Here is a 15,840-nt window from a genome sequence, read left to right on the forward strand (position 1 = left end):
AATAATCCAACGAATTTTGATTCAAATCGTTTCTATATTTTTTATCCAATGAGATTTCGTTCCTTTTTTTTTTTTCCTTTCCTTTTATTTTTCTTTTTTTTTTTCTCCCCATCATTTCTCTATGTCACTTATTAATACTGCTTTTTTCACAAAATCCGGACCAATTTAAATTTTGCAATGTGACAATCAACCCTTTTCTCTCTCTCTCTCTCTCTCTCTCTCTCTTTCCCGCTACTTTCTCTCCTCCCTCAATAGAAATAAACAACATAAAGTAAATGACGGAATTTGTAGTATTTTATATCGAAATAAACAACATCGTATTTTCGATATTTTTTGATTAAAAATTCTGAGATTATTTATCGACGAATATAATATTATATTATTAAATAGTATATAATATATACGATAATATTATATGATAAAATTTCAATATTATTTATTACAGAATTCAATACTTTTTACATACTTATTATTTTCCTTTTTATATTACTCGTCTCGATTTTATCAGAGATATATCCGCTGAACAATTTCAGGCGAAAAATATTTAGTGCAAACGTTCGAAAACGATGTCTCTGGAGGTCTCAGAGTATGCCGAAGCACCCCGGCGTTGCGGGTGTAACGATCGTTCGAATTAAGGGGAATAGCAGATGGGTACACACAGGGCCGTCCCTCTATGAAATAGAAATTCTAGCAGCGGGGCAAACATCGATCCAACCAGCACCACCAGTAGCAGCAGTAACAGCAGCAGCAGCAGCAGCAGCAGCATCAGCAGCAGTAGCAGTAGCAGCAGTAGCAGTAGCAGCAGTAGTAGTAGCAGTAGCAGCAGTAGCAGTAGCGAGCTCTGTTTTCTCTCTTTTTCTCTCTCTCTCTCTCTCTCACTCTCTCTCTCTCTCTCTCTCTCTCTCTCTCTCTCTCACACTCTCACAAACTCTTTGTCCTGTTGCCAGGAGCTCGAATGGAGCTCGAGCGTGCCCCGGCATCCAAAGCCCCCAATTTCGAAAGATTCTCTACGGCCCTGAAGGAGAGCCATCGTGTCCTCGGGCTCCGTCATTGCCTACTACACCCCCTACGATGGATCGCATTAATAGAGAAGGCTCGAATCGATCACCGAACGGTGCGATTTTTCGCCCATTCCGAACGAGACTTACCTTTTTTTCTTCCCTTTCTCTTTCATCTTTAAATTTTTTCGTCTATACGAACAAACGTCATCTTTCTTCGGGATTTTATCCGGAAATTGGAATTTCATCGATAGCTTATCGTGAAACGTATAGTCGATGATTACACTCTAAGCTTTTCCGTTTGGATTTATTGGCTCGTTCATAAAATTCCTTGTAATTTTTAATCAAAGTTTCCGAGAGAACGTTTCGATATAATATTGTGTAACACGATCACTTTAATCCGTCTATTCAAATATTTATTGGTCGTATTATATAAATTTAATTCAGTCGGTGGCTCTTTCGTTATTTTCGCGAGCTTCTTTTTCTCTTTTGTTCTTTTAAAATGGATAAAATAAAAAAGTTATTCGGTAAGAATAAATAAAAATAAGGAAGGATTTGTTGGAAGAGAAGGAATTAAAAAAAACAAAAAAAAAAAAAAAAGAAAAAAAAGAAGAAAAAACAAAAAATAATAATAGCAATAATACTTGCTTTATATTGAAAGTGTTATAGATATGTATATAAGTACGAGTAAGTAAGTAAGTAAGTACTTACTTATTTCCTGTTATCGTTAGGATCCTGTTATAGAAGCTGTACGAAGGTGAATGGACATACGTTTTTTCGTTTGGTTTAAAAAATCTCTTCGATTTAATGTAACCTAATTATTTTCCGGGACAAAAAGCGTCCCGTTTAAACTCGTTTTCGGCGAATATTAGCAAAATATGCCCGGGCACGAAACGCTGCAACAGAAATCGGGTTGACGTTGTCGTTCGAGCCGTTGGCAATTTCGATTAAAATCGTCCATATTCTATGTTGTGTGTGTGTGTGCGTGCGTGCGCGCGTGTGTCTGTATCCACGTATGTATGCACCTAGTACATATGTATGCACTTTTGTGAATGCATGTGTGTCTATATGTGGGCACATTCTATAAAGCCCTTGCGTTCGATTCCGTAACGAAAGAGCGAAGAAGTAGGAAATGGAGGAAGTTACACGTTCGAATAACAAGCGAGTCCCGATCGCCAATTATATTTCAAAAGCTGCACCGCCACTGCCATCGTGTCACGATAATATCGTTCGACCGTAGAACTGTTTAACGCTCGCGTTGTTTGTAACTTCCTCGATAATGAAAGCGAATTTTGCGGGCCAGTAGTAAGCACCAGCACACTGGCACCAACAGCAAACAGTTGATAGGTTAACTTTGTGAACCTTACTTTTCTAACGTTCAAACGTCGTTAAAACTTTATCGCACTTAACTTTTTTTTTTTTTTTTTTTTTTTTTTTTTTTTTTTTTTTTTTTTTTTTCTTGGTTTTTTTTTTTTTTTTTTTTTTTTTTTTTTTTTTTTTTTTCTTTCGTCTTTTTATTATACGAAAACAACCAATTTCCCCTTCCTATGCACTTTGAATGCGTTTTTGAATATAGATTTGTAGTTTATTCTGTTTTTGTTTTTTCCTTTTTTTTTTCTCTCTCTCTCTCTTTCCTTTCTTTTCCCTTTTTTCACAATCGCTATCACACAATATACATTTATTTAATTCGCACAATCGCTATCATACGATTCCGTCCGAAAGATATTTTCTAATGTTCTCTGATAATGTTTTAACGAATTAATGGTTCTCTCTTCTTTTTTTTTTTTTTGCCCTTTTTTCCATAATAATCTCCGTCGAGTAGAGACTGATTTGAAATTAATGGATTAGAAAAAAAAAAAAAAAAATGACAAGGAATAAGACTGACCAAAAGATCGAGAATAAATTTTTAAAGGGAAACTCTATGAGTATCTAATCGCGTTATTATCGGATTACCCTTCGAATTATTGTCTCGAAGCTCAGCCTTATCTCGATTCCTCAACCTTTACTTTTACGAACAAGGGAAAATAATTTCAGATGGTTAAGGGAAAGGTTGGGACGATGGGGGAGGATGTTAGGGAGACGCATTTCTCGATTTATTCGAACAGTTCCAATCCGGTTTTCCGAGAATTCGTCGTTGGGCCAAGTAACATGAGTCGTTTTGATGGGGTTGCTGTTACTCCTCATTCTTCTCTTACCGCCGTCATCTCCTCCCCCCTCCCCTTCCCTTTTTCTCTGTCTATTATACACACATACGTATAAATATCCATTTATGCGCCTGTGTACAATAGGTGCATTAATGGTACATACCAATTGTTGTTTATATGGCACATAACAAATGATTTTAATTTATTATAGTTTATAATGATAATATTTAATCGATAAATTTAATCGAAAATGAATTAAGAATGCAGATACACGCGTAGGCGTTATAATTAGTTTTTTTTTTTTTTTTTTCATCTTACAATTATAATGAAAAATGTATGCAAGTACGTGATCTTAAGTCGAGCAAAGATATAGGGTCCCACAGCATCAGTTTCGTGCTACGTTGTAGAATCTCATTTTTTTTGTCTCTCTTTCTCTCTCTCTCTCTCTTTCTCTCTCTCTTTTTCCTTCTTTGTCCGACGTTAAACGTGCACGTGCTCGAACTACCGACATGTCGCGCGACGCCGATAGAAATTCATACCGCGTGCGATAAAAAGCTTCGAAGACGCGCTCGCGGACAAAGAGAGAAAGAGAGAATGTGTGTGTGTATGTGTGTATGAGAGAGAGAGAGAGAGAGAGAGAGAGAGAGAGAGAGAGAGAGAGAGAGAGAGAGGAGGAATAGTGAGCCGAACCCACTCGGAAAAAAGCTCGCCTTCGTTTCTTTCTTCGTCTTTCTCTACTATTTACTTTCTTCTCTTTTACTTTTTTCTTTTTCTTCTTCTTTCTTTTTTTTTTTTTTTTTTTTTTTTATCTTGTTCATCCAGACATAACAGGGCACAAACGAGATTATTATCACGATTTTGATCGGATTCTAAATAAATATCCATCGTTGAATTAGTCTCATAATCTAATTGAAATAATAAATTTTGATTTTGTACAATCTTATTTTATTAATCTCATAGTTTTAAATATTATGAAATTAATATCGTATATAGAATAATATATTAGCGATCGCATTATTTTCAATGAATAGAAAAATGATAAGAACTTTAAAGTATTTCACGTTTATCTTTCGATATCACCATACCTAAGTACATAAGTACGTACATATATCTGTTATTTCTGTTATCTGTCATGTTATTTAAAATAAAAAATACAAAGCGAGGTGGTTGATAGGTCAACATCAACAACAACAACAACGATAAAAAGAAAAGAGAAATTTATATAAAAAAAAATATATATATATACGAACATAAAGCCTAAACACATAATACCTGAGAGAACAAAACAAAACAAAAATTGACATCGTTCTACTTCATAGGATATTTCATATATCATAAAAAAACTAAGTTGATCTGATCTTTTTGTCTCTTTCTTTCTCTCTCTCTCTCTCTCTCTCTCTCTCTCTCTCTCTCTTCTACGTATCTCGGCTCGCGCGTGCACGCACGCACACTCGCATGTACGCGTGTCAGAGGTCGCACACGCTCGGTGTGTCGCGGCAAATGGGTCGATATACGGAGCCGGCCCACAGGGTAGCTCGGGGTTTGCGTGTGGCCCCTAGGAGTGGGGATAGCCAAACTGGCTGTCATTTCCACCCAGTTCTACCCGGTTCGAGTGAGTAAGAGAGAGATAGAGAGATAGAGAGAGAAAGAGAGAAAGAGAAAGAGAGAGAGAGAGAGAGAGAGAGAGAGCACGGGCATGTGAGGGTGCCACCCCTCTTCTCTTTCTCTCTCTCTTTCTCTCTCTCTCTCTCTCTCTCTCTCTCTCTCTCTCTCTCCCCCACCACTCGAATGATCCACCCCTCTGAAAACTCAAGCTCTCCCTTCTCTGAAAACCCCCGTAACACACACACATACACACACTCTTATTATACCAGCCAAGCTCTACCACCGTCACCATCACTACCACCGTCACCATCACTACCACCTTCCATGACTACGGGCAGGCGCGCGATATTATGTTCCTGAAATATTACCGCGAAACGAACAGTCCGATGCACGCTTTGAACGCGTTGCATGGCTTCGCTGAACCTCTTCGTATGCATTTACGAGTACACTTAAGTACGTACGTATGAATATACGTACTCATGCATATACATGTACATATGTATTTATCCCATGTTGGCATTATCAATGGTCGAACGCAATATTTTTAATTTCTTTGTAATTCAACTCGTTAGGAAACCCAGTAACTGACGCTCGTTTTTCCGTTTTTCCTCGGCTTCGGCCATTACTTTTGATGAAATCGATAGTAATTGGATAATTTGTGATACATCTATGCACAACTGTCATGTATGTATATATATATATATATACATTTTTTTTTTCTTGTTTTTTTGTTATACTTTATAAAACAATTGATAATTCTAATCACAGTAGTATTTTTTAATTTAGATTGATATCATTTTTAGAAGGAATAAACATAGTCACGTTGTACCTATGTAGATATATTTTATTCCCCCTCCCCCCTTTCTCTCTCTCTCTCTCCCTCTTTTTCTTTTTCTCGTCAATTTCACGTCGATTCCTGACCAATGTCAAATAGATAGACGATATCGTGAGACATCAATGATCGTTCAAACTCTATGACTCGATCGAACATCAGGAACGATACCTTTTGTGTGAAACTTTTCTATCGTGAAAATGTTCACGATGAAAGGAACTCTAGATTAATTCTCGTAGACGAAGCTTTTAGCTCGCTCACGCTTATATCTAGGGAAATGAAATCGCTTTTCGTTGAAACTCACCGAACGATTTCGTTCTCATCTTTAGAAGAGAGAGGTGTACCAACTCCCTGAATCACATTATTCATTCATAGAGCCGGCATTAGTGACATTAATCCGTACCTCTCTCTCTCTCTCTCTCTCTCTCTCTCTCTCTCTCTCTCTCTCTCTCTCGTTCTCTCTCTCTCTCTCTCTCTCTCTCTCTCTACTACCACCATCATCAATTTCGACTAACCGTTTCGCGTTTAGAATCGTATGAGTCTGATAATAATTTTATCGTTGAAACTGGGTTACGTTCGTTATTTTAGGAGGCGCGAACGATCTTTCGGTGTTCTTAAATATATTCGCTTTCGGCCGTATAAATCTTCGGTGGTCGTTCTTTAGAGGATTTAAATCCTTCAGCAGGTAAATCCTGACACTGTACTCAAAATTTAACCAGACTTTGAGACTTCATATTTACGAATGTTATTAGAAAGGAATTTGTAATTTTAAAGACGAGCAGGTATATTTTGATTCATTGTACGAAATTGTCGAACGGATTATTAATATGTAGATAAGTAGAGGGTTGCCATCAAAAGTTCTTAAATGGATCGAGAAAGTTTCTGAATCATTTCAAAAATAAATTACTCTCTCTCTCTCTCCCTCTCTCTCTCTCTCTCTCTCACTTTTAAGATATTTTAAGCTTTTAGTTAAGCTCGTAATTTTACAAGCTATAGACTTGTACTTTTACAATCTGGAGTAAAGAATATGGGAAAAAATAATTGATATTTAAAATCATCTAGAAACTTTTATCACGTTCTGTATATACAATTGTTATTCAAAATTGTCGCGAATTCATAATCACTTGTATAAGTCATTTCGAGTGAGTCTTTTGATGTCCGAAAGATGATTTGCCTAAAGATTTATTTAAAGAGCAGTGATAAAGCACAAAAACAATTTTTTCTTCTTCCTTTTTATTTTCTTCGTTTCATTTTCTTTTTCTTTCTTCTTTTATATATATATATATATTTTTTTTTTTATTTTTTTTTGTTGAGATTTCGAATGCCACGACGAGACACGGTTTATGTTCGTTCATTCGCGATTAATTACACGCGAAAATGGTCGAGCCGTTCTACCGTCGGGAGTCTTTGAAACGATCAACGAAATCCGGTTCACCGTTGTATCATGAAAGTTCAAAGGGTGTCGGCGCTGTATTCGGGTTTTGTGGGAGGAGAGGAGATGTCTGGGAAAAGAGGTTAAACGTTGTATGTATCGTCGAAGTATATAAAAGTGAAAAAGTTTCATGTAAAAACGTCGACTCTCTTTTATTCTAACTACGATCGAGACTTTGATTTACATTTATAGTTCGTTCATGCTAGTTGATGAACGAAATATTTTATATATTTACATAGATATAAATTATATATTATTATTTAGAAATATCATAGATCTTCTATAATTATTATATAATTATATGATATCGATGTAAAAAAAAAAAAAAAAAAAAATAATGGGGTTTTTTAAAAGCAACCCCGAAGAGCTAAAGAATTTCGAATGACACTTGATAGCTCATTTCAAATGCGAAATGTGGTAGTTTGAAAAGACCTCTTCAGAATTTCTGTTCGACGAATTGAATTGAAAATCGATTCTCGTACACGTTAAGCGCACATTTATCTATGTTAATTGTTAATGAACAATTTACTTATGATTAGATATATTGTTATTATAAAAAATTAAATATATTTCATTCAAGTAAAAAATATCACAAGATATAAGATAGTTAGACGAATGAACAATTGATGATAATTATTCTATACCAGAAACAATTACTTATTTGTTTCTTCTATAATAAATTATAATAATTGCGCCATCGTTATTATCATTGTCCTTTAAATAAATTATCGAATCGACGGCATATAAATTATAACTGATAAAATAATGATTTAGGTAATGTATGGTTAAAGAGGCTTTAATTTATTAACAATTAAATACGAATTTCGCGAGTTGAGGTGAGTATTAAAAAGAGAAAGAGAGAGCGAGAGAGAGAGAGAGAGAGAGAGAGAGAGAGAGAGAGAAAGAAAGAAAGAATGATAAAGAGGAAAGATCGGACGTGATAGAATTAAGAGAGGAGACCGAATATCACGATGTTTCGTGGGTGGCTAGTGTTTATATTGGAAAACGCGTACTCTCGCGGCGCCGCCGGCGACGACGACGCCAGGAAGGCGGAGAAGAGCGAGAGAACTCAAAGAGTGGGAGGGAAGTGAGGAGGAGCAGAGCAAAGAAGGAAGGCGCGTGTCGGAACCGTCCACCGTAGTCTCGACCACCTCTACACTTCTCTTCCTCTTCTCCTTCTTACTACTTTTCTTTTTTGTTTCTTTTCTTTTTTTTTTCTCTCGTCTTTCTTTTCTTTTTTTTTTTTTTTTTTTTACACGTCCAACACGAACTACGTACGCACGAATACATTCGCACATACATACATACATACATACACATATACGAGAGTACCTCGGTGTGTGATCCAAAGGAGAAGAAGAAGAAGAAGAAGAAGAAGAAGAAGAAGAAGAAGAAGATGAAGATGAAGATGAAGAAGAAGAAGAAAAGGAGGAGGAGGAGGAAGAGGAGGAGGAGGAGGAGGAGGAGGAGGAGAAAAGAGTAGTCTGGTGGTCCTTGCAAGAAGTAGGAGAAGCCGTTCAAGAGACTACTGTTGGTAGTGGTAGCAATAGTAGAGTAGTAGTGTAGTAGTAGTAGTAATAGTGGTAGTAGTCGTAGGTAGTGATGCTGCTGATTCTGCCGCTGTGTTCTTCAGGAGGAGGAAAAGGCTACTGTCTAAGCGAGGCCATTGTTGTGTCGAGAACTTAATATGCATTTCTCTTTCACGGAGAATCTACCATACCTTGCGAAATTTCTTTCTTATTGTTAGATCCCGCTTCTTCTCTTGATCTTGGTCTTATTTCTTTTCTTTACTTTCTTTTTTTTTCTCCTCTTCTTCTCTCCGATCATTGGAAAACATAAAGAATAATAAGAATATCGGATCTAATGTCTATGATATATTTGTGATTAAGAGTAGACTTATCTCAATGATATAATCCTTGATCAAGATACTTTAACAAAATTATTCGAACGAAGATTAAAACAAATAAGGGAAATCTTTTTTCTCCATAAACAATTGAACTCCAAAACTTTATTTACATTCTCTTAAAGATTTATTTGACCTTTGCAAGTTCCTATAATACCCATGTAATAATATAAGGACATTAATATTCACGTGGATAGTACAGATAAACGTTTTAGGAATATCACCCATTCTTCTTCTCTCTCTCTCTCTCTCTCTCTCTCTCTCTCTCTCTCTCTTTCTCTCTCTCTCTCTGACTCTTCCTACCTATCGTAATCTCGAAGCTCGCCAAAAACTAGATACATTTCGTGCAGCTGGGAAAAGTATCTTTGGGATTAACGTTATACATACATACATACATACATACATACACACACACATACATACATACATGAATACATATGTATACACATAGGTACGTACAGGATATACATAGAATGTTGTATAATTTCGCTTAAAACGCTACCGTGCGTCCTAGAGAGGTATACGGTAAAGAAAAAAAGGAAGAAGAAAGAGAGAGAGAAAGAAGAGAGGAAAGAGTGAAAAAGGAATAGAGAAAAAGAGAGAAGAACGCAAAAAGCCACGAATTCGCCGCAGATAACCGAGATTCTCTCCCACTTACTCGGCTTTGCTCTATCTTCTCAACTCCCCTTTACCTTCACTCCCTTTACCACCTCACTATCCCTCTCTTTACGCTTTCCCCTATCTTCTACGCGTCGGCTCTCCCTCTCTCCCTCTCTCTCTCTTTCTCTCTTTCTCTCTCGCTCATTCTCTTTCTCTTTCCCGTATTCCGGCCGCACCCTTATGTACTTGAATTTACTACGCCATTCACGTTTGCGTCTACATAAATTGTTGCGTCCGACGTACACGTGCGCGCGCGTGCGTACGTCTCAGCTACGCCATAGAGGAGATACGTTCACGTATACACACACACACACATACACACACACACATATATATATATATATGTTTTCTATACATGCGTACGTAAGCGTCGCGGCCAGTCAGACCGCAAAGAAAACACACGCCGCACCGGCAGAGAACGGTGAGCGAACGCGTAATGCACGCGTGAGCGCGCGAGCGAGAATGTCGCGAGTTACACCTACGACTTTTACATCCTACGAGAGAAGAGACGACGAGTCGAGTCGAGTTGAGTAGAGTTTTGAATTGAATTGAATTGAATCGAGTCGTGTCGAGTCGAGTCGAGTTTTCCAACACGCGTCGAGTTTCAATACATTTTTCTTTGATTTTTCTAAATGGCAAGTCGACGAATGAAAAATTTATTATATGAAAATGTTACTTTGTAAAATAATTTCCTTTAATTATTTTATTATTCAAGTATTACGATACGCCTGTTACGTAATTTCAGTTGTATTTGAAATAGATCTCAAATTTTCAAGGATCATGGTAATAGTAGTAGTAATAATAATAATAATAATAATAATAATAATAATAATAATAATATATATATATATATAACTATTATGACAATAAACCGGATGGTATTTTGTTATTAGCATAGTTGGGATTCTGGTTAATTTCGGAATATATAACGGAAAAGAGAGCAGAGGTTCGGACGAGGTCCTAATTTTTAATTTCCATTGCTTTTGCCGGTGGCAGGGTAGCCGTACTTGGACAAGGGACAGAGAGGGAGAGAAAGAGAGAGAGGGGCAAAGGGATAGTAGGAACAGGTTTTCAGGTCGGTAGGATGCGAAGGGGCCCTACGAAGCGTGACTACTTGACGATGTGGCCTGGCCTCTTTTTAAGCCTGGAAAATGGTGAACAGGTGTCCCTAAAAACTCGACGCCTCCAACTTTTCTTACCTCTCTCTTTCTCTCTTTCTTTCTTCCTTTCTTCCTGTTTCTTATATCTCTTTTCGTACGCTGCCGTGAGAAGAATAACAAATGATCGGTCGAAATCAAGATGGATAATAAATTAAATACTCTTAAACAGTACGATCGAACTGTACGATCGTTTTAAATGAGAACTGTTTTTTTTTTTTCTACTTTCTTTCTTTCGTTTTCTTTTTCTTTTCTCTTTTTTTATTTTTTTTTCTTCTTCTTCTTCTTCGTTATATACATCCAACTTCGTCGAATAGATGAAATTCGTATAGGAAGTATATTTGGTTTAATTCCACGTAAATATAATAATATCGTTATCTAAAATCGAATCCTCACTAAGCCGGTACTTTTTTCGAAGGAACGTTCTCTGGGTCGCGTATAAATATTTCAATATCTCCGAAAATAGAGCCCGGCAACGTGGATACGTAAAGCTTCTATCCTGAATATGTTTGGGGAAAAAAAAAAAAAAATTCGATGTAACGAGAATGATACGATGGGTCACTATTTAAAACTTGAAGGGAATTTTATTTTTCGTTACTTTTCCATGGTTAACTCATAGATTAAAATATATTAACTTAAAGCTAAAGTCGAATATGTTTGATATTACATTGTATTTAATATAATTCTAATAATTATTCTAAGGAAAAAATTTCAAATGAAAGACATCCTTTTTTTTTATAATTATTATATTATACAGTTATTTTGGATAGTAATAATCATTATCTATCATCCTCTATAATATTGTATACACACACACATATATATATATATATATATATATATATATATATATATGTACGTATATACGCATAAATACAAGCATATATATATATTTTACATAACTTATAAAGGTAGTACGTATGTACGTCTATATAATCATATAAGAACGTACATTATATTTTGTACGGAGAATTAAGCGAAAAGCCGTGAAAAAAAGAGGACTTCGTTCGAGATCGCGGAATATCTAATTATTATAATTTATCCGGCTCGTTTCTCGTCGATACACGCGTTCTGACAAATGCCTGCCTACCCGTCGATTGACAGCTTATTGGCGGGTGTTATGCCGTGTACTTAAGACAACAGCACCACCTTAGGCCTATATACGTACGTAGAATTATACGCAACTACGAGCACGCGTACACATACAGGATCCACGGAGCAAGGAACACGGAGAGCCTTCGCACGCGATCTTTTGGATCGTCCTCGATCATCGAAATTGTTGTGATCTTATTTTATTTTTCGTTGATCGATTTGGATGATTGTGTTCATCATCGATTCTCGTTAGTTTTACCACAAAATTGATGATTAATTAACGTTAATTAACGTTATTATTGTCCAATCAATTTTTCATACATTTTTAATAGGTACGTTCATTTAATCACTTTTATCTATAAACTTCGCTTGCAAAATATTTTTATAAAAACGTTTACTACGATTATCAACTAAATTAAATCTGTTAATCAAATTGAATCAACGCTATGGTCAAATATATTTTAGAAAAATAGAAAATATTTGACTTATTTCAAAATCCGAAGTGATGATTTATTAAAAAATATTCTTGAGGAAATTGCTAGCATCTATGTCTTGTGACATTGCCAAAAAGAGAGAGAGAGAGAGAGAGAGAGAGAGAGAGAGAGAGAGAGAGAGAAGATTGAGCGTAGTCGTAACTGTGTAAAGCGAGAATATCAAAGTTGTAGAACATACGTATTTAGTTAGAGAAAGAGAAAACAGAGAGAGTTAATGAAAGAGAGAGAGAGAGAGAGAGAGAGAGAGAGAGAGAGAGAGAGGGAGGGTACAGGAAGGTTGTAGCTCGCGGATAGGTAAAGATCGCTCGGGGCCGTCGGAGGAAGAGTGAGTCGAACATCGTGACGTCGTGACGTCTACGTGTATATATAAGAGACTACATTATGCCTTCCGACCTGTTGCTACCCCTCCTCACCCCGTCTGCCATTCTCTCAACCCCCTGTGTACCACCAAATGGAGCGTTCGTGCTCTCTTCGGCTCATTGAAAGCCTCCTATTCTCTCTCTCTCTCTCTCTCTCTCTCTCTCTCTCTCTCTCTCTCTTTCATTCTCTCATACATACATATATGTATAGATGTATACACAGTTTCTATACTCTTCTATCTCTGGAACCACTATCTCTCTTTCTCTCTCTTTCCTCGTTTCATCTTATTCCTACCTTCGCATCGTATACGGTCTATTCGTCTATTTATCTCTTGTTTCATCTCTCTCTTTCTCTCTTTCTCTTTCCTCTTCTCTTTCTTTGTCTAGTAACTTTCACCCTTGCCGTTGGCAATCGAAGTCGATGTTCGACCCTTTTCCCTCAGGTACAACTAATATAATCCCTTCTCGATCTGACCCTTGACCCTTGCTCGCTTTTCCTTTCACGTTGCTACGTTTTACGTTGAAGGAAATCAAGAAGAGAAAGAAACGTTCGTCGTCGAATGTTCATCGTCGTTTTCTTTTAATTAATTAATCGATTTTTGTAATTAATATTTCAACAATACTTTATCGAGAACAAATCGTTCAATTATTATTGGAATAATTATTAATGTCTGTTTTTTTTTTTGTTTTTGTTTTCTAGCCTCGGGAGGGGGTGGTTCGATGTTGGTCCCTCCCGTGGCCCAAGGCGGGACGGGCGATCGTCCCGTGGGTGACGCGGGTGGCAGGGCCCAGCAGTCGTCCGGCCCTGCCGGGACAGCAACCCTATGGCCTCTTGCACCAGCGCAGCCCAATCAAGTTCCAAATCAACAGTCACAAGGAATACCACCCTTGGCTGCGACCCCTGCACCGGCGCACAATCAAGGTAAACATTATTGGCACTTCTTCTTAAATTCAATTATTTTTTAACTCGTGTAATTTAAAATGACGAAAAAAGAAGAAAAGAAGAAAGACAATTGAATAATGTACAAGATAAATGACGTGAGATCAGAAAATTTGTTTTACAAAATGCAAGAATACAAACGTTGATGTTGATATTGGAAAATTATGTTTTCCAAGATGAAAATTATGAATATGCGATATGGTATTTAATTAAGTACCGATGCATAATGTACGATCGATGTATAATCGCGTTTCTTTTCTTTAATAACGAATAAAAGCATTCCATAAAGAGAATAAAAATTTTTTAATGATGAAAATTTATTTTGAAGTTCGCTTATCTGATATAAGGGTTATATGGAATACGATAACACGTAGCCGAAATAGCTCAGTTGGGAGAGCGTTAGACTGAAGATCTAAATGTCCTCGGTTCAATCCCGGGTTTCGGCAGGGTCCTTTTTTTTTTTTAATTTCACAATTCTTATCTCCTCTTTATCGCAGTTTACGAAAAGTATATTTTATAAAGAATTATAAACGATTGATAAAAATATAAACAAATTTCATAAAATGATATAACATATACGATAATCGAGACATCGTTTTACGAGGAAAATGGAAGACATATACGAGTTTACGCGAATATGTCTCGTTCGCGGAACCGCATTAAAATCTCGTTGAGCACATTTATATATATTACGATGTATCATACGTTATAATCGCGTGTCTCACGCGATACGTACCTGACGTAAGTGTAAATTTAAAAGTGTATTGTAACTTGAGGCAATGGCAATACATTTCGTTAGACCGGCAATATTATCGGTACTTTCTTCTAAAGTCATTCCAATCTTAAACGTGAAATATTTCTACTATAGTACCTGCATACGTCATATCGTTGCATTGTTGCTCGTGTGTAAACGTGATTAGGATAAAATATACACCGGATATTGCGACGTTTTACAAAGAGCATGCGCAAAAGATTTCCGTGTTTGGAATAGACGGATTGATAAGTTCAGTTTAGAAGTGAAAGAAAAGGATCGTTCGGATAAATCATTGATTTTTCTTATCCATCTGTAACAAACTTATATCGTTTTCTTTTTTTTCTTTATTTTTTTTTTATTAATATACAGATAACAGAATATCGATTGAGATATTAAAAAAAAAAAAAAAAAAACTGAAAAAAAAACTTTTAATCCATAATCGAAAATATATTGATCCTTTTTATTCTATTCTACTTGTAACCAATCTTCGAAGAATTTCCCTTATGAGAGACAAGATTTTTCAACGGACCAAATTACATGACACACCACGTGTACATAGATTATATAAAACCATTCAATTTTAATTAAAATCAACATCAAACGTTATTCTATCTAATAATCGTTATATCGAAAATCGACAAAATTATTTCGTACTTTTCTTTTCTCTGAAATTCTCAACTCTCTCGTTCATAATATAATTTGCAACAGGAAAAGTTTGTCCGATGAATTATCTCCGTTTTTCTGCATGATTTATATATATATATATATATATGAAAATAAAAGGAAAAACAAAGAAAAAGAAAGAAAGAAAGAAAGAAAAAAAAAGAAAGAAGAAAACAAAATTTATTTATACACATATTAACGCATGTATCGCATAGTGGCAAAATATATTTTCAATTGATTAGATGATTCTGTCTTGTGCGAGGTAAAACTGATAACGACGACGATAACGACGACAACGATGATGACGACAACGACAAGGATGACGAGGACAATTATTATCCTTATTATTCTTATTATTATTAATATTCTTATTATTATTTTAATTATCATCCTCATAATTCTTATTATTATTAATTTTCTTATTCTTATTATTATTATTATTATTATTATTATTAATGTTGCAGGTGTGAGCCGTTACGGGTTGTACTCGTTATTTCCCGGGGGTGGCGGAGGTAGTTACGTCGCGGCCACTCCCGCCACCCCAGGGCCACCCACCCCCGCGCGCGCTTATCACGCAACAACGCATAAGGGTAAGTTTACAAAGACTTTCACCTTCTCTCGGTCTTATTCTCGTTTTATCTCTTGAATCGACGACATCGACCTCCTCATTGTTTCTCTCTCTCTCTCTATCTCTCTCTCTCTCTCTCTCTCTCTCTCTCTCTCTCTCTCTCTCTCTCTCTCTCTTTGTCTTCACCTGTCCTTTTCCATCCACCAATTTCCCCTATCGCTCACCCCTACGCGAACGTT

General features: G+C 36.2%; 1 protein-coding gene and 1 non-coding gene across 19 annotated transcripts in view; both read left to right on the forward strand.

Annotated features, from left to right (window-relative positions):
* The window catches only part of LOC124954736, a 108,272-nt gene that overhangs the window by 61,977 nt on the left and 30,455 nt on the right, over positions 1-15,840 (forward strand). For all 18 annotated transcript variants that reach the window (XM_047508114.1, XM_047508092.1, XM_047508154.1 and 15 more), the window contains 2 exons: positions 13,377-13,598; positions 15,498-15,623. In XM_047508114.1, the coding sequence (XP_047364070.1) occupies positions 13,397-13,598; positions 15,498-15,623 (328 nt within the window). In that variant the 5' untranslated portion in view covers positions 13,377-13,396. The remainder of the gene's footprint in view (positions 1-13,376; positions 13,599-15,497; positions 15,624-15,840) is intronic.
* Positions 13,990-14,062, forward strand: Trnaf-gaa. Its single transcript has one exon. It is a non-coding gene; the product is annotated as a tRNA-Phe (tRNA).

The sequence above is a fragment of the Vespa velutina genome, chromosome 1, assembly GCF_912470025.1.
Source record: "Vespa velutina chromosome 1, iVesVel2.1, whole genome shotgun sequence".
In the NCBI taxonomy this organism is placed as follows: domain Eukaryota; kingdom Metazoa; phylum Arthropoda; class Insecta; order Hymenoptera; family Vespidae; genus Vespa; species Vespa velutina.